Consider the following 22,204-nt stretch of genomic DNA (forward strand, 5'->3'; position numbering starts at 1 on the left):
GCTGTTGAAAAGCAACATCCTGTCACTGCATCTCCACCTGGAATAACACAAATCCCACATTGTTTATGCTTTTTTTAATGTAAAGCCCATTTTTACACTTAAACAGCAGCTTGTGTGATATTGTTTGCATTTTTAACTTGGTAATAAATCATGTCAGTAGAAATCCTCTTCCGGTCTTTCCGGTCCAACACGTTAGATCCTTGCTGGTGTAAGTGTAAATTCCCAGCTGAAGTTAGGGCTGTGGAGGTGGTCGCTGCCTGTAGTTTGGGACGTGATGCATGATCCATCCAGCCGGGCCCAGGAGAGTAACAGCAAGGACACAAAGGGCAAAGGCACACGGCTGTATGGGATTAATAGTAAGTCACATTTTGTCCTGAGGAACATGTTAATGTATTGTACCATTTTACAGAGAGAATCAAAAACATGCACAACAGACTCCAGATCACAGTGACTCATTGGCTGTCACACAGACTTTGCATGTTGGTATCAGGCAGCCAGTTGCTAAGGGTGAGTAAACTCATCACAACAGTGACTGATATTACACAGTGTTATCATTCGCTAGTTAAACAACTTGTATCGTCTATTTATTCAGTTGCTAACAGAGAATTGATTTCCTACCACGGGTCCGATCTTTTCCTTTGGAGGTTTGCTGTGGATGGTTGACCTGTGATTTTGCTGAATGGCTTTCATCATTGCAGACGGTGTGGGTCTCCTAAAGGCAGAGAACATCCTCCTTCTCACACCGTCACTTTGCTGTAAAGATGTGTTTCACTCGAGGTTTCTTCTCATATCCTGTGAAATACTAACAAATACTTTTATCTAAATCCCATCACTGTTCCTGGGAGGAGTTACTTCCTTGGGCCAAACACACTCAAATAAACATACTGACCAAGATCTCATCAAGACAGGAATGTCAATAATGTCAAAGTAATGGAAAAAAGCAAGAATGTGTAGTCTCCTATTTTAATAAATTATTATAAGTTTTTTTAAGAAATCTTCAATTAGTATTTGGAAAAACACAATCTATTTTCAACAAAGTTATATTAGCTGTATTGTGTCGCCATCAGCAGATGAGAGTTCAGAAAAACATGACCTGAGGAGAAAGCAGCCCTAAAGCCTGATAACTTATATACCAGTTCATTTTGTATCCTTATTAAAAAGAGGTGTATTATAATTTTACTATTCATACTAATAATTTTGCCTAAACCTGTATTATGATTGTATGCTATAGTAGCATAATAATACCGCATTTCAATTTTATCGAAATATAGGGGTAATAATGTGAAGAACTATTATCATAATAATAAGATTAATAAACATATTACATTATCAGTGCTATGCATGGTGCTAAATTATTTATATTATATATATAAATATTATTGTTATTACATTATTCTTAAATTTTTAATTCTACAATTTTCTTACAACCCCATTTGAAGAAAACTCAATCTTGACACGTACGTAACCCACATAATTCCCATTTCTGCAGGTAAACCAATAGAGGGCGCTCGCAAACGCGTTATTGCTCCGCCTGCTTGAGCACTGACGGGCCTCTGGACCCTTCGGCTTACGGCATTGATGTTCTATCAAGTTATGCGCTGCACAGGAAGTAAAGTAGTTTGTTTTTTAAATTAAAAGCATGACCTTTGTATAGGTTGAATATATGATGTTTTCATTATGTTTTTCTTATAATAAATACATGTTTGAGGCCAAGTGTGCACCGTTTGATATTAAACGATTTTTGAACAAACATCTTATTAGCAAGTTTACAATCACCATGATTTATTTTGAAAGTAGTTACCGGAAAATCAGGTGCGTACTCTAGCTAGCTTGAAACTGGTAGCGTTGGGATAGGCCATAACAACCACCCAGCAAGGCGTTGTGCTACTATGGGGGAATACCGAGTCGAACTGAGAGTAAAAACGGATTTGGTTTAGTTTTTAGTCGAGCTAAATCATGAACATCCCGCGCAAAGTCAACGCGAGTGGAAATGATCGCGGAGTGGGGATCAAATGTGGCCGTTGACGTCGAGCCGTGCGTAATGAGCAGAGTTGGGAAAAAGAAGGTGTTGAGCTGATTTTTTTCCTCTTTCAGCCAGGGACAACTTGGGTCGGAGTACCGACAAAACTACGAGGCGATACCAGGAAAAATGATGTCCACGACGCGTTTCACCCAGCGGTAAATATGCTCTCCGCTCCGCTTTCAACAGTTGCATCGCACCCTGCCCGAAGTAAATTGTTGTTTCCGAGGGGTAAATTGAAGGCGACACCGCGGAGATAGCAAAGCTAGCGTCCTAGGAAATGCTACCAATTACCGCTGCACGGCTCCGGCCAACAACACTTGTTTTTACAGGCTCCCGTGAAATATTTGGACATTATGTCCCGTATTTGCCAGCTGAGACCAAATGCCCACCTGATTTTTGCGCTCGCAAGCACTTTTAAGCACGGTTTCCGCTGCGCTGCTTTAGCGCACCAGTAGCCCGTGGAGCAACAATAACCTAGCTCCGCGTTAACGCTGCGCTAACAAAGCCACCGCAAATGATTGATTTAGGCACTATTGTTAGAGAAGACGATGCTTAGTTGCTTCTCACGGCAGCAAATCCACAGAAAAGTTCAGCCTGCATATGTTTTACTTTCTCGCGAACCTACATGTTGCTGTTTATCACGTCCGTGTCAGATAGTTTATCGCTTGTGCTATGGCAACAATATAATCATCTGCTGCATCTACTGCGTCCCATCTGCGGGTTATTGCTGCGTAGTAATTCCCCAAATATCCAATGCAAATCCAAAGTTACCCGCCGCAGATGTGCATTGATAATTTCATATTCGCAGTCAGTCCCATTATTTGCCTAAACTCACCCGGGGACTGTTTTTTTTTTGTATCGTCGCCATTCAAAGCGTTACACAGACACCTTGTTTGCAAGGCTGAACGTTGTCACCATTTGCTTAAGTAGCCACATGCTCCCAGCCATAATCCTGTGCTAACCTCAGTGAAATTGCGATCACACTGTTCTGTAACCCGTGTGTTTGTTGTTGTGCCTTACGCTGTAAACGCTGCATTTATTGCACCCATCACCCAGCGGTATGTGTGTCAGTGCGCCATATAATGACATGTAATTATTTGACGTGCATGTCTATGATTGGCATGAGAGAGCCTGAGCTTGCAAGTACTTGTCACGGAGCAACTGAATGAGCTGGACTTTGGTCTGAACGCTGTTTACCCTGGCCAGTTGGATGGAGAACTCAACGAGGAGCGATGACTGCTCACTTCAAATAACCACCCATTGTTTCATCAGTTGCCATTTATTGTCTGCTGATTGACTGTCGAGCTGTGTTTTTTTTAGTCATTAGTGCGTGCACACTTAACATTTCTTTTCGGAAAACATGGCTCTGTTCACTGTGGGCTCGCAAACAGACCTGGAGTATGTGATTCATCCATTGAGCCTTTCTCTTGATCCCTCATTATGGTTTCTTCAAAATGTTAAAAAAGAATGTGTTTGTGCTGAAATATTAAGTATCTTTTCCATTGTTTGGTATATTGCGGCACCCAAGGCAAAAAAGCAACAATCAGCTGACAACTTATTTAGTAAAATGTCAAATAAGCAGCAGGATGGTTCATATTGTTGGTTGGCACCGGCTGCTCCAGTGGCTGCCCACCATGAGTCATCGTTGTGGAGACTTTTGTTTCCTTTGTATCTCTGCGTCCTTTCAGTGGTACTGTTTTCTAGCCCGATCCGAGTCCTGTAGATTCCTGTGACTCTTGGCAGTCTGTGATCAGTGGAATGGCTCACTTCACTGTTTTCCTGAGTGATCTGATTAGCAAACCCCTGCAGAGGTAAGCAGTGGGCTCTGGGTCCATGTTTTGCCTCTCTAGCTGATATTTCAGACTAAATAGAACTTTTGGTTTTTTGTCAACTAGTGGCTCATCCTGCATGCAGACATTTTTGTGGGATGTTTGCAGACATCAGTAATGTGGAGCTCAGTCGGTGTTTAAAACCTTTTAACTTCACAGCTTCACTTTTACAATGACACTGATAAAATTATTTAAAGAGCAAATCACTTTGCAATTACGATTCCAAGCTTTATAGCTGTCGAGCTTGGTTTTCTCAAACCGAAGCTATTAAATAATGTTTTACGAGACATTTGAGTGTATGATTTTTGTCAAACAGACCAAGTTACATTGACCTTTTTATTGAGCAAAAGTCAAGAAGGTGAATGATCTGTTTCTACTGGCTTCAGTGTAGCAAGATATAATGAGATAATAACACATCAGTGATAGACTGAAGAAATTGGTTGGAGAGGTGTGTATTTAGAGCTTTGACACATAAAGAGCACTTTGCAGTTGCTGTGTAATGTTAGACAGGGAAGTGTTAGGGGGATGTATTTCAGTGTTTGTGCTGTTGCTGCCATTTTATTCAGGGCTGACGGTGACATTGGTGCTTGATGTCTCCTCTTCAGAAGGCTGGGGCCGGTGTCACCGAGCTTAAGAAAGATGACTGTGAAAAGGTGATGCTAGGATTCACAGTGGGGCTGCTCAATGTGTCTTTTTATCATTATAGGCCCCTGAGACGGAACTCTTGCACACTATCAAAAAGGAAATTTTGCTAAACTGACCACATATTGTTTTTTTGTTACTTGATGTTGTTTTAATACTGCTGTTGCTTTGATGATGCATGTTTTTGTTCAAAGAATCTCATTTGAAGCAGTAGTGGTTGTATACGGGGAAGGAGACAGATACTTTACCTGCCTCTTCCTTTTTCTCCAGCCATGATGAGGAAATCCACATACATGATTGATGAAGTACCCTGACTGTCATTTGAATTATACATTGACCCTCTTGTCATGGCAGGCATTTTTTTTATAGTTATGTTCTGTAGAAGGTTGGGCTTCAGTCTTATAAATCAACCAGCTTGACAGAGAAGACAAGAGACAAGGTGAGCAGTTTGAAATTGTGCATATGTCTGTGTGTTTGTGTGCGCACACAGAAGGAAAGGTGGGGGCAGGGAGTGTCTCCTGTCACCTCTCATTAGGGACGCATAGTCCAGCTTGGCTGGCGTCTGCCTTCCCCCGTTTGTGGCACTGCCCTCCTCTGCTCCGAGCCTAAGCACACACAGAGCATCACACTGTTTCTGTCTAATCTGCAGTAAAGTGTCTTAATGTTCAGCATTAGAGATTATGGCAGAGATGCCTCTTATTGAACAGTGGGAGTGAGGTCTCGCGGAAAATGGCTGTCCTAAATTATGCTCTTAGAATTCTGCACTGCAGCTGATGTTAAATTTGGTTCACTCGTTTGAGCTAAAGCTGTGAATCTGCCTAACTGGGAGTCAGTGTATTGTTCAGATGCTGTGTTAGTTGTGTTGTTTCATTTTCCTTCTGTTGTGCTCCTTTGAGGCCACCACCACCACCCTCCTCTGTAAACAAGACTGTATATATCTCAAGGGTTTCCTCTTCTCTCCTACATATTCAAATTCATTTTCTAATTTTGTCCAAATGAATTCCCTGTGTAGATGGGGCATATTTAAAGCGGTCTAATGAAATAAAGATCAACTAACATTTTTATTGGAGTGCTCCAGTGTGACTGCTTGGTGTGCAGTAAGAGGCTGTGGTTTTCCATTGAACCCCTGGGAGGCAGTGGCTGCTCCATGGGGGCAGACACAATGATTTATTAGTAAGGTAGTCAGGAAAACTAGGAGGCTGAGATAAAACAGATCTCCAGTCGCACGCTGCCCTGTCTGGAGACTAAATCTGTAAACATATGCCTGTTCTTATATTGACATTTAAGGGCTCATGTTTTGAATTTTTTGTGTTTTGTAAGGGTCAAATGAATAAAAATTCTCCACCAATGGCTATGCGGTGTAGTTAGAAATAAGTTCAAACTCAACAAGCTGAGACAACTTTGCTTTTCTGATAGGTCAGTGTTATCTGTCACAAATATAAATGATGTGACGGTAAACTAATGTGTTTTACCTTGAAACTGAATAAGCCGAGTAGATTGTAAGAATACCATTGTGTCATTTTTGTATGCAAGTATAGACAGTGTATTTGGCTAATAAAATATTTGAATACTTCATCATTTATGCTAAAAGAAAAGCAGCTGCTGTATAAAGACCACAGGACAGTCCTAGTCAGTAGAAACATGTGTGTATGTATGTATGTATGTCTGCTGTTTTATAAAGGGAACTGTAAGACAATGTTCGCTTGCAACTTAAAGAACCGATTGAACAAACCTCAAGTCATCACAGCTATGGTGCGGTGTTGTTGGTCTCTACTGACATGAACAGAATAGTGCTGGCATTTCTAGAAGCAGCCTAGAGGCAAACATCAGTATAAGTTTCATGTGAATGTTATAGTAAACTGCTTTTCCTGTAACTCATTTAAACTTGGTCAGTGAGGGTCAATAAAATTGCAGGATATTTTATACATTTAGAATTTACTGTTTACACGTGGAATAAAAGAGCGTCCAAGTTATTCATTAGACTACAAAAGTGGAAAATACAGACCAAAGTGGGTTGGCTGCCTTCAAACGTAGACCTACATCTGCATTGGATTTGTTGCTGACCGGCAGTCAAGAGGGCTGATGAAAGGAAGTCTCTGTTAACCCAAGTCGATGTTAAAGATTACAGATATGATCCCAAACAAACAGTCTTGAGACGGAGCCTATCACCTTAAAAACACCTCATGACTTGCGGCTGCAGCTTTGACTCCTGTTTCTACGAAAATAAATGTGGCTGAACCGGTAAGATCGATGGTAATAGATGCCACTCTTTTTAGCGTGCTTAACATTGTTGCCCCTGGCTATTCAATATCCTTGATGAATTCCAAGCAGTGTAAATGCATGGTGTTGTAATGCCTGTCAGATGCTAGTCAGCAATATTTAAGACCTAATGATTCTCCTTCTGTTCTTTGGCTCCTCTTTGATGTTTCCCTTCAGGCACGGCAGGCTGGGCCTGGGGCTCTGAGGATGCTTCAGAGGATCTGTGCCTGACCTGCAAATAAGGAGCGAGAGGACTACGTTGTCTGAGCAGAATGACTCAGCAAGAGGGGGGACCCCCAAAAAGCAAGTGAAGAGAAGTGAGGATGGGCGCCAATGGATCCAGCTATCCGCACTCATGCTCCCCACGCATAGGGGGAAGTGCACAGGCACAGCAGACATTTATAGGTAGGACACACATCAGTCAGCTGTGGCAAACTGTATGACTGTGGTTTAATTTATCATATATATTTTGATTGTCTTTTATATTTTGACCTTATTATTTACATGAATAGTACATGTGTATGTACATTAACATATACATTTGTATATGTTATTTGTTACTTATACTAATACATTTATATTATACTAGATTGTTTATTTGGGGTATTAATCATTCATGAGATAATTTTTAAGTGTCTTTCATCTTACGAGCCTCAGCACCAGGAAACGTGTTCCTGTAAATGATTTTAGTATTCATTTGAATAAACCTTGTTTTAAGAAAAACATTGTTAGTTTATGTTTTATTTTTCTTGGATTTGAGTTTTTCTCAATGTATTTAATGAAGTGGAAAGATTGTTAAAGGGTCCAAATAATTGCGCTGGCCTGAGCCACGGGTGGTTTAGTGTTAGAATGATTATTATGTGGGTCACACCAATAGATGCTGCAAAAGGCGGGCAGAGAGGATCTCCTTGGCAGAGCTTCCACTGACATACGAGTCTTGTCTGTCAGACCAAGGATAACTGCTGTTTAGTGTAATTGGGCCATAGAATACAAAGCACAGATGATGACTGCAGAGTGGGAGAATTAGGGAAAGTCTTTAATGGTCCAGTTGCTTCTTAGTTACTGATTAACTAGTTTTATTAGAAACATATCAAAATCAGGAGTTTCAGTCTGTTTTTATTCAATGTTGAACTAGATCTTAAATTTGTAGTAGCTAGGTCAGGTTAGCATGTGCTTGGCCTCACCACAGGGCACTGGATACAGATCGTGTAGTGAGTCTGGCCTGAAGAGTCAAGTGGTTTTCAGCTTAATGTCTTATTAAAACATCAATTTTTAAATGCATTAATAAAATGCCTGCAAGAATTCATCATCGTTGTTTCATTATAAGAATTGGTTGGTTAAAGACACTCTCTCCCTCATTACAGGGACGTCGTCCTACTCTCAGCAGGGATATGGCTGGGAGTCGAAGCTATACAGCCTGGAGCACGGCCACGAGCGCCCCGCAGACAGGAAGAAGAAGAGCCTCGGTCTGGCTACCCTCAAACGAAGGTTTATCAAAAGGAGGAAGTCCAGCCGCTCGGCAGATCATGCACGGCAGATGCGGGAGCTTTTGTCAGGGTGGGACGTTCGTGACACCAATGCCCTGGTGGAGGAGTACGAGGGAACGGCAGCCCTGAAGGAGCTGAGCTTCCAGGCCAGTCTGGCACGTGCCGAGGCTCCCAACTTGCAGCGGGATCTTGCCGCCCTCTACCAGCACAAGTACTGCACTGACGTGGATCTCATATTTCAAGGTACTTGTTTCCCAGCTCACCGAGCTATTCTTGCCGCCCGCTGCCCTTTTTTCAAGACTCTTCTGTCCTCATCTCCTGGCTATGGCGCAGAGGTTCTCATGGATGTGGAGACAGCGGGCATCGATGTGCCCATGTTCTCTGCCCTTCTCCACTACTTGTACACTGGGCATTTTGGTGTGGGTGGAGCAGAGGACACCAGGCTCCAGAATGTGGATATACTAGTACAGCTCAGTGAGGAGTTTGGTACACCCAACTCCCTGGAGGCGGATATGAAGGGCTTGTTTGACTACATGTGTTACTATGATGCACTGCTCAGCTTCTCTTCGGACTCTGAAATGTTAGAGAATGGCAATGAAAGAGGGGCTGTGGCTGCAGTACCAGCAGGAGTCAATGTGGGCCCCGGGACCCCAGACGAGGACCTCAGGGCTCACAAGGCGATCCTCTCGGCACGATCGCCTTTCTTTAGGAACCTCTTGCAGAGGCGCATCCGCACAGGAGAGGAAATGACGGAGCGCACTTTGCAGACGCCCACCCGCATAGTACTAGATGAATCCATCATTCCTCGGAAGTATGTGCAGGTCATTCTCCACTGCATGTATACGGACGTGGTGGAACTGGGCCTGGTGCTGCGGGGCAGTCCGTCAGCCAGCAGCCTCGGTGAGGTCCAGGCCCTCGTGGCAGGGGGGCGAGGGGCTAGCACGCGCACTGAGGAGGCCATGGAGCTGTACCACATCGCTCTGTTCCTGGAGTTTAGCATGCTGGCTCAAGGTAAGTCGGAATCACACATCTCAACATCACCACTGATCAATAATCTATAAATGTCAACCGAGCAAGAGTCTTCCTCAGTGCAGTTTTAGACTGACTTTGCAGCGCGCATAGATACAAACTGTTTCTGTTTACCTTTTATAAATGGCCTGCTGTTGGAAACAAATGGCCTTGACATTGTGCATCTGCGCCCGTGGCGTCACCTTATCACTGGTCTATCTGTATCTTTATCTGGTCTGTGTCTGTGTTTATGACTGTTTGCTTATAACAGTAACATACTAACTGTTACAGCAGGAGCTGGTCAGCTTCTCCCACAGAGGAAGCAACATGAGCCATGAACCTGTCACCTTTTTTAAGAGCAGCATAGTCATTTGAATAGTGCTGTACACCAACACCGGCTTGCACACCCCCGGGTAGACACCACCTCCTGTCCTCGAGCTCTAGCCACGCTCTCGGGGTCATTCTGGCAGCTTAAGCCGGCGAGCAGGCACATAGTGTCATCCTCACACGCCATCACATCGCTTCCCTCCCATCCCCCTCCCCCCAAACAAGCCCCTGCTGTAGGGTATTTTTATCCTCTCTGCTCCCTCTCCCACTGTGCTGCACAGCTCTAATCGGTTCCCATGAAACCTCAGTTAGGAATGTGATGAGATGGTTGAGGTTGACCCAGTGTCATTTTTATCCAAGTTTCCTCTCTTTGTCTATTCTGCAATTTCCTGTTATTACCATTTCAAGATGTATTTCTCTCATTTTTTTTATATTTGCACTCACCAAAGTGTCATATTTTGTCATTTGTGGGCTAATTATTAAACTAGAAATTTGAGGACCTCACAACCAGGGATCTCAAACACTGCCTGAGAGATTTACCGCAGATGTTTCATATAGAATCCTGTCCTCTCTTACATCATCTTACCCCCCTGTGTGCACTATGTTGCCCCCCCCCCCGCCAGCCTTAAGCCTTAGAAGGTTTTGGAGGAACATTCAGGGTCTGTCACTCTCCTTTATAATGTTCAAGACAAGTATCCCTTTATGACCCCATCTCACTCAAATGGCAACCAATAGTAAAAGCCTTATTAATTTTTCAAGTGCACCACAGAGACGATAGCCAGCTGGTGTGGTTGCAGTGTGTGCCCTGTAGTACCTCCTCTCCCTCACGCTCGCAGAGCGGTGCTTACCCAGTCCTGTGCTTTCTTCAGTGGCCATCAGACATGATTCACATTCACATGGTTGTTTGCCAATGAATTCAGTTGATGTTTTAGTGGCTTTGGAGACTGCTCTGTAAAAAAAACTCCAAATAATAATGACAAGACAAAATACCTATGTCCTCTGCAGTTGTGGTATTTTAGAGCTGACTGTTCTTTCAGTTGTGATGATCAGTCAGCTAAGCTTCAGTGAATGTGGTTTACCACCTGTGGAGAGAGGTGTGTTGGTATATTAGACATAATGCTGGTTTTCATTTCAAACTCTCAGTAATAAAGTGCTGCATTTTAATAGACAGACAGACTGCAGCTGTGAATATTAATTGAATAAAACAGGGCAGCATTGTTGGCTTTTCTGTGCTACTGGTTCCAGCTTGGGAATGTTTATGTATGCATCTTGGAGAGAGCATAGATGCAAAGATAAAAAGGTGAAATGAGCCAAAACACTTTCCAGAAGACAGGTGGGACAGGCATGAGAGGTGGAGACTGGAGCACAGATGTTGCAAATCCATTTCCTTTGAGTTTGTTTATTTCAGGAAAAAATGGCCTGGGTCCATATTTTGTCTTCATGTTTCTTTTTAATGATGCAGGATTTCAAAGCTCCATTCAAAACTTGCTGTTATGACAAAAAGAGATGTGCATCATCAGCGTGTGCCCTTCATGAATTTGTCTGTGCACAAACATTACCACTTACCTTCTTATATTATTCTCTAAAATGTGTGCAATCATGAAAAATATGTAAGAAAATAAAAAGAAAATCTATTGCTGGTGTCATTACACTAAAATCTGGTGTCCAGTTTCCTAGAGTCTATTTTGATAGTAGTGGTTTGGGGTTGGAGAGCCAGCCCATGTCTGCTAGTTGATGATTAGAGAAACCCCGCTACTGGCCCAACTATCTAGAGCTGATGGACAGGATGATGGCCAGAATTAAGGAAGTGGGCAAGGTCTTTTAAAGTAGGCCAGCACTTGCTGGACATCAGTCAGTCTGGCTTTTTCTCGGTGGATGTCCGTTTTGTGTTTAATGTTACCGATCAAAGAAACCCTTGGGGAGAATGGGCCAAGTTAAGGACTGGCACAGGGAGTGTGACTGACCCAAACACACAGTAATCCAAACGGATGGTAAGGGCATTAACTCTAACCCTCTTACTATATGTGTCCTAGACTCTGTGCTGAGTTTCCAAACTTAGTTCCTTTTTTAATGGGTAGTGAGATAGGTGCATAATTCCCAAAGCGTTCTGTGGCTCTCTAATGCATTTTAGATTTATTCATACAAACATGTGCACATTTGTAAGGTGTGTTTGTGTGTCTGTGCTCCTGCACCGGCCACACACTTCCTCCGGCTGCAGTGTTTACTTATCACCATTAAGCGGAGGCAGCTTGAGAGTGAAACACATCAAGGTATCAAAGGCATTTCTGTGGGCTGGTGTGTTACAGAGTTAAACCGCTGCCTGCTGTTCTGGTATGTGCTCTGATTTAGGAAACGCAGTGAGGAGGATGTGGGGGCTGCTAAGAGCCGGCTCCCAGGGTCAGTGAATGAGATTCAAACTTCATTTGGGCTGACGGTGGCAGCACAATTATCCTTCATCCTAACAAGAGTTTTGTTAATTCAGTCTTTTCTGTCAGACGGTAAAATGCTGACCTGGACATGCACTGTGTACTTACCCACACCGAATATCACTAATGATATGTAACAACGTTGTCTCGCTGCTTATTCCAGGCTGTGAGGACATAGTTGTGGAAAGCTTGTCCCTGGATTCACTCGTCCCTATCTTAAAGTGGAGCTCTCAACCCTATGGCTCCAAGTGGGTCCACAGGCAAGCCATGCACTTCCTCTGCGAGGAGTTCAGTCAGATCGTCACCTCTGATGTCCTGTATGACCTTGGCAAAGAGCATCTTCTCAGCGCAATACAGTCTGACTACCTACAGGTAAGGAAGCAGGATGTGTTTCATCCTATCTAGTGTTTAAGGCATTCCTTTGCTTATAGTTAAAAGATCTAGTGAATATATCTTTATTAGCAAATGTTCTGTCTCAGTCAAATGAACCGGCAACACACCGGATTTCCAGAGTTGAGTAACTCTACTCCCTTTGGGGAAATGCCTTCAAAACCACAACCTAATCACATTTTAAACTGTGATCTGTGCTGCCAAGCTACTAGACCATGAGATCACACAGTTGTTCAACTAAACAAAACAAACCAACCAAGCCACAACTTTGCAGGCGCTCTGCCTGAACATATTGAAATTTCACCCTATACTTATTTAACATCTTTGTTCCCAGCGATATTGAACCTTGTCTTAGTAACACAGCGTCTTTCCTTTTTCCTGTCCTACATTTCTTACTGTCTCTGTACTTTGGTCTCATTTACAGGCGAGTGAGCAGGACATTCTCAAGTATGTTGTTAAGTGGGGCGAGCAGCAGCTTATTAAGAGGATGGCAGACAGGGGTAAGATAATACACTCTATAATTACCCTCTAAGCAGCCCCCCTAATGGCTGTGAGGAAATTACTCACTTACTGGAGCCTCCAAATACACTTAAAAATATTACAACAAAACTGAAAATCCAAAAAAATGACGTTGGCAGGAAGTATGACCACACATTGGTCATGTCTTTGAGCTCTGACCTAGTAAACATTATCACGGGTATACGGGTCTTAGTCATCATTTAGTTAAGATAAGCAATTCGCTTTGGAACGCTGAACCACTTAATTGTCATGTTTAGTCCAAATTGGCTGAGTTAAACATCCTTTCACAACATAGGAAGCAGCCATCAGGCTGACTTAAAAGCACAATTGTTACATAACAAGTCGGGGTCATATGCATTCTATTAACAACTGTTAATGTCTGGTAATGTCCTTATTTACCCAGAGCCCAATCTGTTGAGTGGCACAGCTCACAGCGTAAACAAGAGGGGAGTCAAAAGGAGAGACTTGGATGTGGAGGAGCTGAAAGAGATCCTGTCTCCCCTCCTGCCTTTCATCCGAACTGAGCACATATTGCCTCCAAACAGTGACGTCCTCACTGATGCAGTTAGTACACCTTGTACTTGTTTTTCTTTTTTTTTGCCTTGTGCATTTTGGGCCACATTTGACCTTCTTCAACCAAGCATTGATCTTCACACTCTACTCTTTTCACAGCTTAAACGGGGTTTGATAAGCACCCCTCCTTCAGACATGCTGCCCACGGCTGAGGGGGGCAAAGCCAACGCGTGGCTGCGGCAGAAGAACGCCGGCATCTATGTGCGTCCCCGCCTCTTCTCTCCCTATGTGGAGGAGGCTAAGGTAACGCTCATTCACATCTTTTTAATAGAGCCACCAGTCAAACGCACAAAGCGGTGGATTATTTGTATGTTCTATCACTACAACCAAAGAGGGCAGGGTCTGTGCAGAAAGGACAGTCTAATCATTTCACACCTCTGGGAAATGTGTGCACCTGTTTAGAGCAGACGTGCCAAAACTACCCAACCCAGTTGTTGCTGTGCACACTCTACATTTTTAATAATAACCTCCATCATCTTGACTGGAACTCATTTTATGTATATTTGCACACTTTGCGTATAACTTATGGACCTTCTCAGGGCCATGAATATTTATAAATGCAGCCACGGACCAAAGAGAGTCATTATTAGATGAAGTGTCAATCAAGTGAAACTAATTTGCACACGCTCTTCATGTCCTTGAGTTGCACATTGCGTTTTTTTTTTTTGTTTTTTTTTAAGTTCTGCTCCAATGCTTCCTCTCCTTCTCAGTCTGTACTTGATGAAATGATGGTGGAGCAGACGGACCTGGTGCGCCTGCGACTGGTGCGCATGTCCAATGTCCCAGACACACTCTACATGGTCAACAACGCTGTCCCTCAGTGCTGTCATATGATTAACCACCAACAAATGGCAAGCAATTCATCCACAGCTCCATCAGTTGTGGCCAATGAAATTCCAGGTAAGAAAATGGTTGATGAATAACCAAATGGTACTAGGAATGGTCCTCAAGCCTCCAGATATGCGTGACCTTGATGTGACTCATTCCAATCTTTCACTCAGACCCTTTAAAAGTATTACAGTCAAATAAAACTGTAATGATCTCTGTTTTTCTTTCTCAGTACCTCAACTGTCACTGGTGAAGGACATGATCCGGAGGCTGCAGGAGCTGAGACACACAGAGCAGGTCCAAAGAGCTTATGCTCTCAACTGTGGCGAAGGAGCCACTGTCAGCTATGAGCTGCAACTCCGGGTGCTGAGAGAGTTCGGACTGGCAGACGGAGCTACGGAGCTACTGCAGGTTAGCACAAACAGAACGAGAGGTGGTATGTAAGGGGCACAGGCAGACTGTAGTAATGCAACAGACACTGAACAGTGTAAGGGAGATGAATCTTGATAGAAGGGTTGTTTCCCCCTTTTCCCTTTCAGAATCCATACAAATTCTTCCCTGATGAACGGTTTGGAGATGAGAGTCCAATTCTGGCTCTGCGCCAGGTGGGTCGATGTCGGGTAAACAGCAGCCCTGCTATGGATAGCATGTTCACAGAGCTGGAAGGGGTAGCAGGCTTCCACCCCCCTCTGCCTCCTCCACCTCCTCCATACCACCCCCCTGCCACACCCAGCCACGCCCAGCTCAAAGGTGCGTGGCGACCTCGTGTGCCCCTGCCAACCCCCACCCGCTCCTTCTCCTACCCCTGCAACCGTACCCTAATCCAGCGCCATGCATCCAACAAGCATGGCAGCTCAGAGTACTCCTCTGTGCCCAGGGCGCAGCCCCCAGACTGCACAAACCCTCAGGCTATGGGCCGAGCTTTGCTTTCAGACCAGCAAGTGGTGAGTGTGTGTGTTACTTCCTAGAGACTTTATGCTGCTCTTTTGTTTATGCAAATACAGCTTTATGGGTTGGGTTTGGGATCATAAGTTGCTCAATTGTCAGGTGACATCACATATTTGTTTCTGTTTTAAAATGCAGATTAATATGGAGCCTGTTAGAAGGGAGTTCATGCCTGACATTGCACTGGGCGTCTCGGTCATGTCTCTGCGGGAACAGCACATTGTGGAGATGGAGAGAGAGGGCCCTCACAGCCCTATGGGCCCCTCAGGCCATCATCTGCCCCATGGACCTTGCTCATCTGCTCGTCTCAGCCACAGCCACAGCCACGGTCCTAGTCATGGCCACCCATGCAAGAGACATGCACCTGAACCCAAGCTAGAAGCTCAAGTAGAGTTTCCTGACCTGTATGACTTCTCCTGCCGACCTGCAACTCCGACTTCTATTCACCCTATTCCCTCTTTTTCGGGACCAGACCTCTACAGCCACAGCTGTACCCCTTCTAGCTCTTATCCCCCACCTTACATTTCTGACTCTCAATCACAGGGACACCTGCAGGGACGGACTGCCCCAGACCAACTACGGCTGGATGTCCTTAATATGACCTCTCAGAAGCATGATGGAGCTCTTGCCAGTCCTTCTGGGGCCCCGGGTAGAATGGGTAATATGCCAAGAGGCCGATCAAATGAGACGGACCTGACTAATGGTTTAGGCCATTTAAGGTCCCCTAGTGGAAACATGGATGGCTTTGAGGAGAGGCACACAGGACCTAGAGAAGCTGCAGAAGACATGGTTTTAGCAGGAGAATCATCAGGACAAGGAGCTCTTCAGCAGCCTCACAGGAACAGCAACAGCGAGGATATTGTCAGAGACCGTAGGTCACCCAGCAAGCCTGACTACCCATATAAGAAGTCTGCACTTTAACCCCAATAAAGGACCAGGGGTTGAGTTAAGAGAAGGGAAAGAGTGAGATGTGGTGTGCTTCATAATTGCTAGGCACTAAACTTCTGTGTGTATACCTGTTTCAGATGAGCAGAAAATAGGGGTGGTCGATGGTGGCTATTTAGAGGATCTGTCCTTTTTGTCCTACCTCTATCACATTGTGCTATCCATCACACTGTAAAGTCAGAGTATGAAAAGACTAATGCTTGCGATTGATCTCTGTGAGCCTGCTGGCGTAGAGGATGATCAGGTTTTACTGGGATGGATTATTCTCTTCAGTTTGATGGAGATCAAGAGATTGGTTCTATCCTGAGTGACACCTGTGTCGCTCAGTTATGTCACTTATGTAGCTCAGTTATTTTCAGCATAGATGGAAAGATGGGTGGCATCCTCAGTTTACACAAGAGAATAATGGCACAGTCCGGGATAGAGTATTGTGATACAATGGTATGTAAATACATCTGACTATTCGTTTCCTGCTCTGACTTGTATTTCGATTTCTTCTTGTAGCATGCCTATAGCAACCCACTGACTAGTGTCCCCTCCTGACTATGGTTCTGAAGGGGTGAAGAATAATGGCAGAAATTGAATCTGACAGGAACTAAGCTATCAGACCTCATCATTCTCCAGTAGCCCAGTCTGATAATTGCTTTGGGTTTTAGCTATGACAGTGTCTCTGTCTATCTTAAAGGCATAAGCCTGGTGTTTTTTAAACAGGGGAGGGCAGGAGGAACGTGGACAGGTTCATTACGAAGACACAGTTTAAAATATGGGGGTGCCATAGCAACTGATGTGATCAAATATAGTGCTGGGTGTTTGTTGGTTTTGCAGATGGAGCAGGTGTGTGTGAGCGCGTGTGTGTGTGCAAGGATAACACATAGGTGTTTAGACAATCTCAGTACTGTACACTACCATCTCTAGTCAGGTCTGTTTGTACATATCAGAGCGTCTGAGTATTAAACGGTCTTTTGGCACAGTTCGTGTGCACGAGCTCCCTCTTGTTCTGTTTAATCCAATAACATCAAGGAATTAAATCTAAAGCCTTAACAGTGCTTAGAATATTCAGTTTTAGCTACCTTTTTAATTTAAGTATGATGTCATTATATTTCAACTTGTTCATATCTGATTCGACTGCTCTGAGGAGTAGAAGAGCATTTCACTAAACCCAAATGCTAAAACCATGTATATAGATGGGGACTCAGTCTTGCCCTCTCATGGGAGATTGTGGACCTGCAGAAGTCAGTGTTTATGCTGTTTTAAATATACTGTTGAAGAGATGCAGCAGCTGTAGCTCCACAAACCCTGCAAGTACACTTAAAGGCCTGTTACAGCCAACAGCTGGCACACCACCTCACATACGAGAATCATTGCACTGGAGGAGCCACCTGTTGATGAACTGAAGGGTAAATGAACAAATGATTTTTGAGAGAAGTTGTATATTGAAGAAAAGTTGGCGATTGCTGGCTCATATCTCCGATGGAAATTGTATATAATGAATGGAATGGTTCAAATGTTCTGATGAATTTTTATGGTTTCTATCGCATTTTAGTGGTTGTTGAAGGTTTGTGTTTTTACTGTAGTGGACAACACTGTTACTGTCTTTGTCATGAGCTCTCATTAAGAATGTGTGGTATAAAACATAAAGACTGTGTCTCAGAATCACTTTTGTTCTTAAATGTTACACATTTAGGGCAGTCTGTTGCATATTGTAGGTGGTGTGGCTAAACATGTTCGTAGGTGTTTTTCCCGTTTTCCTTTACTTGAAAAGTAACAGGAATATGTAGAGGATCTAAAGATATTAGCGCTCTGTTTAGCAGTGATGACGTTGCCAAGCAGAAAAATAATTTCCATCTAAGTTGCTTCATGGGGAAAAAATGCAAAACTCCAGATTCCTCCCCATGTTCGTGTTGGGTAGTTGTTTTATTTTCCAGGACAGTGTTCCATTGAATAAAAGTCCCTGTTTTGCTCTTTGCTGTAGAGAAGTCAGTGCCTTCCCCTGCCTGCGGCTGGGCTTTTATTGGAGAAGTGACTTTGATGTCTATGCAAGCTCTTTTCTACCAGCTTACAAGCCTGCATCAAACAGTTCTTTGAAATCTCATGTAGCTTGTTTTGTGTACATAGTGTTATTTAGCACCTTTTGAAACTGAACCATCTGAAAAGTGTAATTGCTTATGTTGAATTATAACAGGTACATTGTACTTGTATGGTTATAGAAAACATGTTTGTAGATTGATATTCATTTGCATTTAGTTTCACTGAATCTATTTTTCTACTGTCACCTCAAAAGGTGCGTAACAGTGGTCAACTTGGGCATCTTCAAAATAAAATGGTTTGATATTATGGAAAATACTTTGATCTGGGTTGTTTTGTTTGCTAAAAACTTGCTAAATTTATTTGTATCTTTATTTCACACAACAGTTATTACATTTTACAAGTTTGTTTGACATACCAGAAACACACTATCATTTAACAAAGTCAAAATGTCAGGATACATTCACAGGATTGTAAACATGATTAGGTAGACTACAAGTCTAAAGCATAAAGCTGACTTTGTTTTGGTTCAATGAAATTTAAAAATGTGTTAACATCAGCGTTTCAAGTAAAGCTTTATCATGAGCTTTGAAGTTAAAGCATCAAATCAAACACTGGACTTCAAATTCAGTGTTTTCTAATTTAAATAAATAAACTAGCTAGAAATCAATATTCTTTGCACTAGTAGTTCAAGCCTCATCACAAAAGCCCTTTATTTAGCAGAGAAACCATCTTCAAAGTGACACATTCAAAGGAATCATATGAACCCAGCATATGATGACGGTAGCAGCAGCTCATGTTACTCGCATCCTGCGTTTGTTCTCCTCCTTTTTTTAGCCTGTAGCTCCTCAAAGAACTCGTGTACAGCATCGACCGTGACCGTCTGGTAACAACAGTGGCAGATGGGTCAGTTGTGAACTTTAAAACACACAACGCAATAACATGTTGCGTGCAAATGTCTCTTCCTACCTTTCCTTCAGTAACGCACTGCTCTAAAAACGCCGTGATTGAAGTTGTCAGCTCTTTGACACCTGAGGGCAAAACATGATTACTTAATCAACATTGACAATAATTAGCACATTACTCCCTTAACTAAGCCAGTCTACTGCATGCTCACCGTAAATGACCTCCAGCTGCTGTACACGGTCCATGGAGCTCGTCAGTGCCATCAGCAGGTTCTGCCCGAACGGCTCGTCCAAACCTCTTTTCTCATAGGCAAGAATAGTGTCTGACTGATCCATGAGGAACTGCACCCCAGCCGCCACATAGGTCCTCTGTAAAACCCACAGACGGTCATTAAAAAAAAAAATGAAAGTTATGTACTCCAAAACCGTTTTATGAAAGATCATATGAAGAGCTAAAAGCGTTTTTATGGCACCTTTTTGTCAAAGCCTACACTAAAATCCAAGAGCGGTTATTTGTGGCCTACCTTGCAGCTTGTACAGGTGCAAAGCTCGGAGCGCCAACTATAAGGCCAGAACACAGCTCCCTTTCTCAGCGTCCCCGAGCCCTGGGCCTCCAGCTCCATCAGCTTACACACCATAGCTTTGGTCGTAACCTCCCCAGTCATTTCTTTATGGGTCCGTTTACAAAGCAAACTTTTGTTTGCTGCTTCCTGAGAGACAAACAGTCAAACAGTGCGTGAGGTGAGTTGCGGTGTCACAACGACCGGCTGAGCAGAGAGCCCATGGGATTTGTTTAACAGTCTGTACACAGTACTGCAGACTCATTCAGGGAAGTGAGATGAGATGATTGGGCGATGAAAATCACCAGTTTACAGTAAAGCTTGGCCAAAGCCGTCTGCAGAGCAGGAGCAGCAGTGCCTCATGGGTCATTTCTCCTCTAATTACCCAGAGGAGGGGGAAAAACCACAATATCAGGGGCTACGGCCTCCTGAGTATAATCTGCTCACTAGGATCCAGCGCCACCTAGTGGCAGACTGTGAGTACAAGTAGTACTGCATCCTGGTTCTTTTCACCAAACAATGATGACATTACACTAGGCTGCACACATAACATGCAACATTGCTTACCTCCTGCTTTAGGTGCTCAACACTAGTGTCTGCACTTTGGCTGGGCTTGGTGTGTTTTTCCGCCTCTTCTACTCCCTTGACTACCTCTGCCTCCTCTTTATGGTGACTGTCACCAGTAATCGGTGGAACTTGGAGAAAAAGGAAGAATTTCATTGTTAATTGATCGCAAAGTTGTGCTGTCTGCCTGTAAAAAAAAAAAAAAGCTTGGATCATTTGTTACCTGCATAGTTAGTAGCATACGTCCACAAAAATGGAGCCTTGTTCATGCAAGTCTCGCACACCATCTCCTGCAGCTCCTCAGGTTCCCCTACAGTGCAGCCCAGGTGCTGCAAAAGCAAGTTGACTAAGTGAAGAGCGTGTGGTGTTAAAATGTAAATGACAGACAGGAGCTCTCACAAATGCTTGCATGCTTACCCTGCTATGATACCAGTCCTCGCAGATGACACACTGAATCATCTCATCAGTGTCCTATTTGTTAAACAAATACCGGCATGAAATAAAGTATATTTAAATGAAAACACAAATAAGTGCCTGAAAAAAAAGCTGTGCTGTCATTTCAGATAAGGGCACAACATAAAGCAGCACCTGGTCATCTGGGTACGGCCGGCCACATATGCAGTAGCAGCCGTTAAAGTTGTGGTTGTAGAGGTTTCTATCGTTTTCCTTATCTTTGGTCTGTTAAAAAAAAGAAAAAGGATTAACTTCAGCAATCGAATCATCGATAACAAAAGCCAGGGGAATACAGATTTAGTTCACAGGCCACTCACGGGAATAAGATGGCACTGGAAACCTCCAAACTTGCTGTTTCCACAATCACAGCGAAAGTTTCTGTTAAATAGAGAGACGGGTGAATTTAGGAAGGAGGCCACTTAAACGGAACCTCAAACAGATGAGGACAGACAGATTTCACCTTTTGGTGTACAGCTCAAAGATGTCGTGCCCATCGTGGCACTTGTTGGCGCAGGCCAGACAGATGCCCGCGTGCTCTGCAGAGCTGGGAGTGCAGGTGTTGCAGGCAAACACAGCCTGTCTCTTCACGTAGCCCTGCAACCACAGACAGGAAGGTGTGAATGCACAGCAACAAACGTTGGGATTGGTCTTCAACACATCAAACGCAGCACTAGATTATTTGGTTTCCGTTTGTAGAGCCTTTATTAGGGTGTGATGCTCTAGTCAAATTAAATCAAGCACTTTCCCTTTCGTTTCGCTTTTCAATGCACCACACAAACAGCCATGTGAAACTTATTTGTTGTGCTTCAGCAGTACAAACTGGTACATAATGGCACATGCAAAACTACTATTACAACTAAATATCAGATTTGAAGAAAAGCGACGCAGCTTCAATGGGCGGCTCAAGGTGGTGGCTGCAGGAATGCGGTGCAGGAAGCTGTTCTTACCCGGGAATAAGAGCAGTTCTCTGGGTCGCTTCCAGCCAGAACGCACAAAGCATCCTGGAGCTCGTCCTCGTCAGCGACAATATTGTCCAGGCCCGAGTCGACTCTTTGTGCCGCCATTCTGTGAGAAAAGAGAGCGAAGACGAGAGACAAAGACTCCTGCGCGTGAGCGGCACAACAATGTTGACGAATGACTGTTCCGGGCGGGAATTTGGGCCGGACCTCGTGGAGGAAGTGACGTAAGATGTGGTTTAGTGATCAACACAGATCACCGAACGTAATTACAGAACAATAGTTTTTATTTAAACATTAATTTCATTTAACTATGGTTTTGATAGACTGGATTTTTCAATTTTAAATCATTAATAAATTATAGCTAATTGACTTTTGGAATAAATTTTAAATATAGTCACTCGCCTTATATATTAAAGTTGTAGGATGCTACCTGTCCTATTTGCGCTGGCGCGTTATGCATCCTATGTTTGTAGGCTGCAGCCAATTCTAAGAATTATTTTATAAAAACACGTCTGTTTTGTCTTAGCCTTGGTGCTG

At 43.6% G+C, this 22,204-nt stretch overlaps 2 protein-coding genes and 1 long non-coding RNA gene across 3 annotated transcripts; 1 reads left to right on the plus strand and 2 right to left on the minus strand.

Annotated features, from left to right (window-relative positions):
• Positions 1 to 285: 285 nt before the first annotated feature.
• LOC121201960 (uncharacterized) lies at positions 286 to 2,541 on the minus strand. Its single transcript, XR_005897210.1, has 3 exons — positions 2,413 to 2,541; positions 619 to 802; positions 286 to 340 (listed from the first exon to the last, which is right to left on the minus strand). It is a non-coding gene; the product is annotated as an uncharacterized LOC121201960 (long non-coding RNA).
• btbd7 (BTB (POZ) domain containing 7) lies at positions 1,858 to 18,544 on the plus strand. The gene is made up of 11 exons (XM_029138744.3): positions 1,858 to 2,178; positions 6,931 to 7,158; positions 8,118 to 9,251; positions 12,165 to 12,373; positions 12,816 to 12,891; positions 13,314 to 13,474; positions 13,583 to 13,726; positions 14,194 to 14,383; positions 14,544 to 14,722; positions 14,851 to 15,255; positions 15,395 to 18,544. The coding sequence occupies exons 2-11, from the start codon at positions 7,077 to 7,079 to the stop codon at positions 16,175 to 16,177; spliced, it is 3,363 nt and encodes a 1,120-aa protein (XP_028994577.1). The 5' UTR covers positions 1,858 to 2,178; positions 6,931 to 7,076; the 3' UTR covers positions 16,178 to 18,544.
• A 36-nt stretch (positions 18,545 to 18,580) lies between these two features.
• Positions 18,581 to 21,903, minus strand: LOC114848332 (putative E3 ubiquitin-protein ligase UBR7). The gene is made up of 11 exons (XM_029138749.3): positions 21,656 to 21,903; positions 21,169 to 21,302; positions 21,026 to 21,086; positions 20,844 to 20,933; positions 20,673 to 20,726; positions 20,479 to 20,584; positions 20,259 to 20,386; positions 19,656 to 19,841; positions 19,344 to 19,500; positions 19,196 to 19,257; positions 18,581 to 19,109 (listed from the first exon to the last, which is right to left on the minus strand). The coding sequence occupies exons 1-11, from the start codon at positions 21,770 to 21,772 to the stop codon at positions 19,026 to 19,028; spliced, it is 1,179 nt and encodes a 392-aa protein (XP_028994582.1). The 5' UTR covers positions 21,773 to 21,903; the 3' UTR covers positions 18,581 to 19,025.
• Between the last annotated feature and the right edge of the window lie 301 nt (positions 21,904 to 22,204).

The sequence above is a fragment of the Betta splendens genome, chromosome 22, assembly GCF_900634795.4.
Source record: "Betta splendens chromosome 22, fBetSpl5.4, whole genome shotgun sequence".
NCBI classification, from domain to species: domain Eukaryota; kingdom Metazoa; phylum Chordata; class Actinopteri; order Anabantiformes; family Osphronemidae; genus Betta; species Betta splendens.

Excerpts from the sequence above, each read along its gene's own strand:
- btbd7 (XM_029138744.3), top strand. The coding sequence starts at position 7,077 with ATGGGCGCCAATGGATCCAGCTATCCGCACTCATGCTCCCCACGCATA. Across the intron at positions 7,159-8,117 it reads GGCACAGCAGACATTTATAG|GGACGTCGTCCTACTCTCAG; the intron begins GTAGGACACACA and ends CCCTCATTACAG. Across the intron at positions 9,252-12,164 it reads GTTTAGCATGCTGGCTCAAG|GCTGTGAGGACATAGTTGTG; the intron begins GTAAGTCGGAAT and ends TGCTTATTCCAG.
- LOC114848332 (XM_029138749.3), bottom strand. The coding sequence starts at position 21,772 with ATGGCGGCACAAAGAGTCGACTCGGGCCTGGACAATATTGTCGCTGAC. Across the intron at positions 20,585-20,672 it reads AGGACTGGTATCATAGCAGG|CACCTGGGCTGCACTGTAGG; the intron begins GTAAGCATGCAA and ends TTGCTTTTGCAG. Across the intron at positions 19,842-20,258 it reads TTGAGCACCTAAAGCAGGAG|GAAGCAGCAAACAAAAGTTT; the intron begins GTAAGCAATGTT and ends TTTGTCTCTCAG.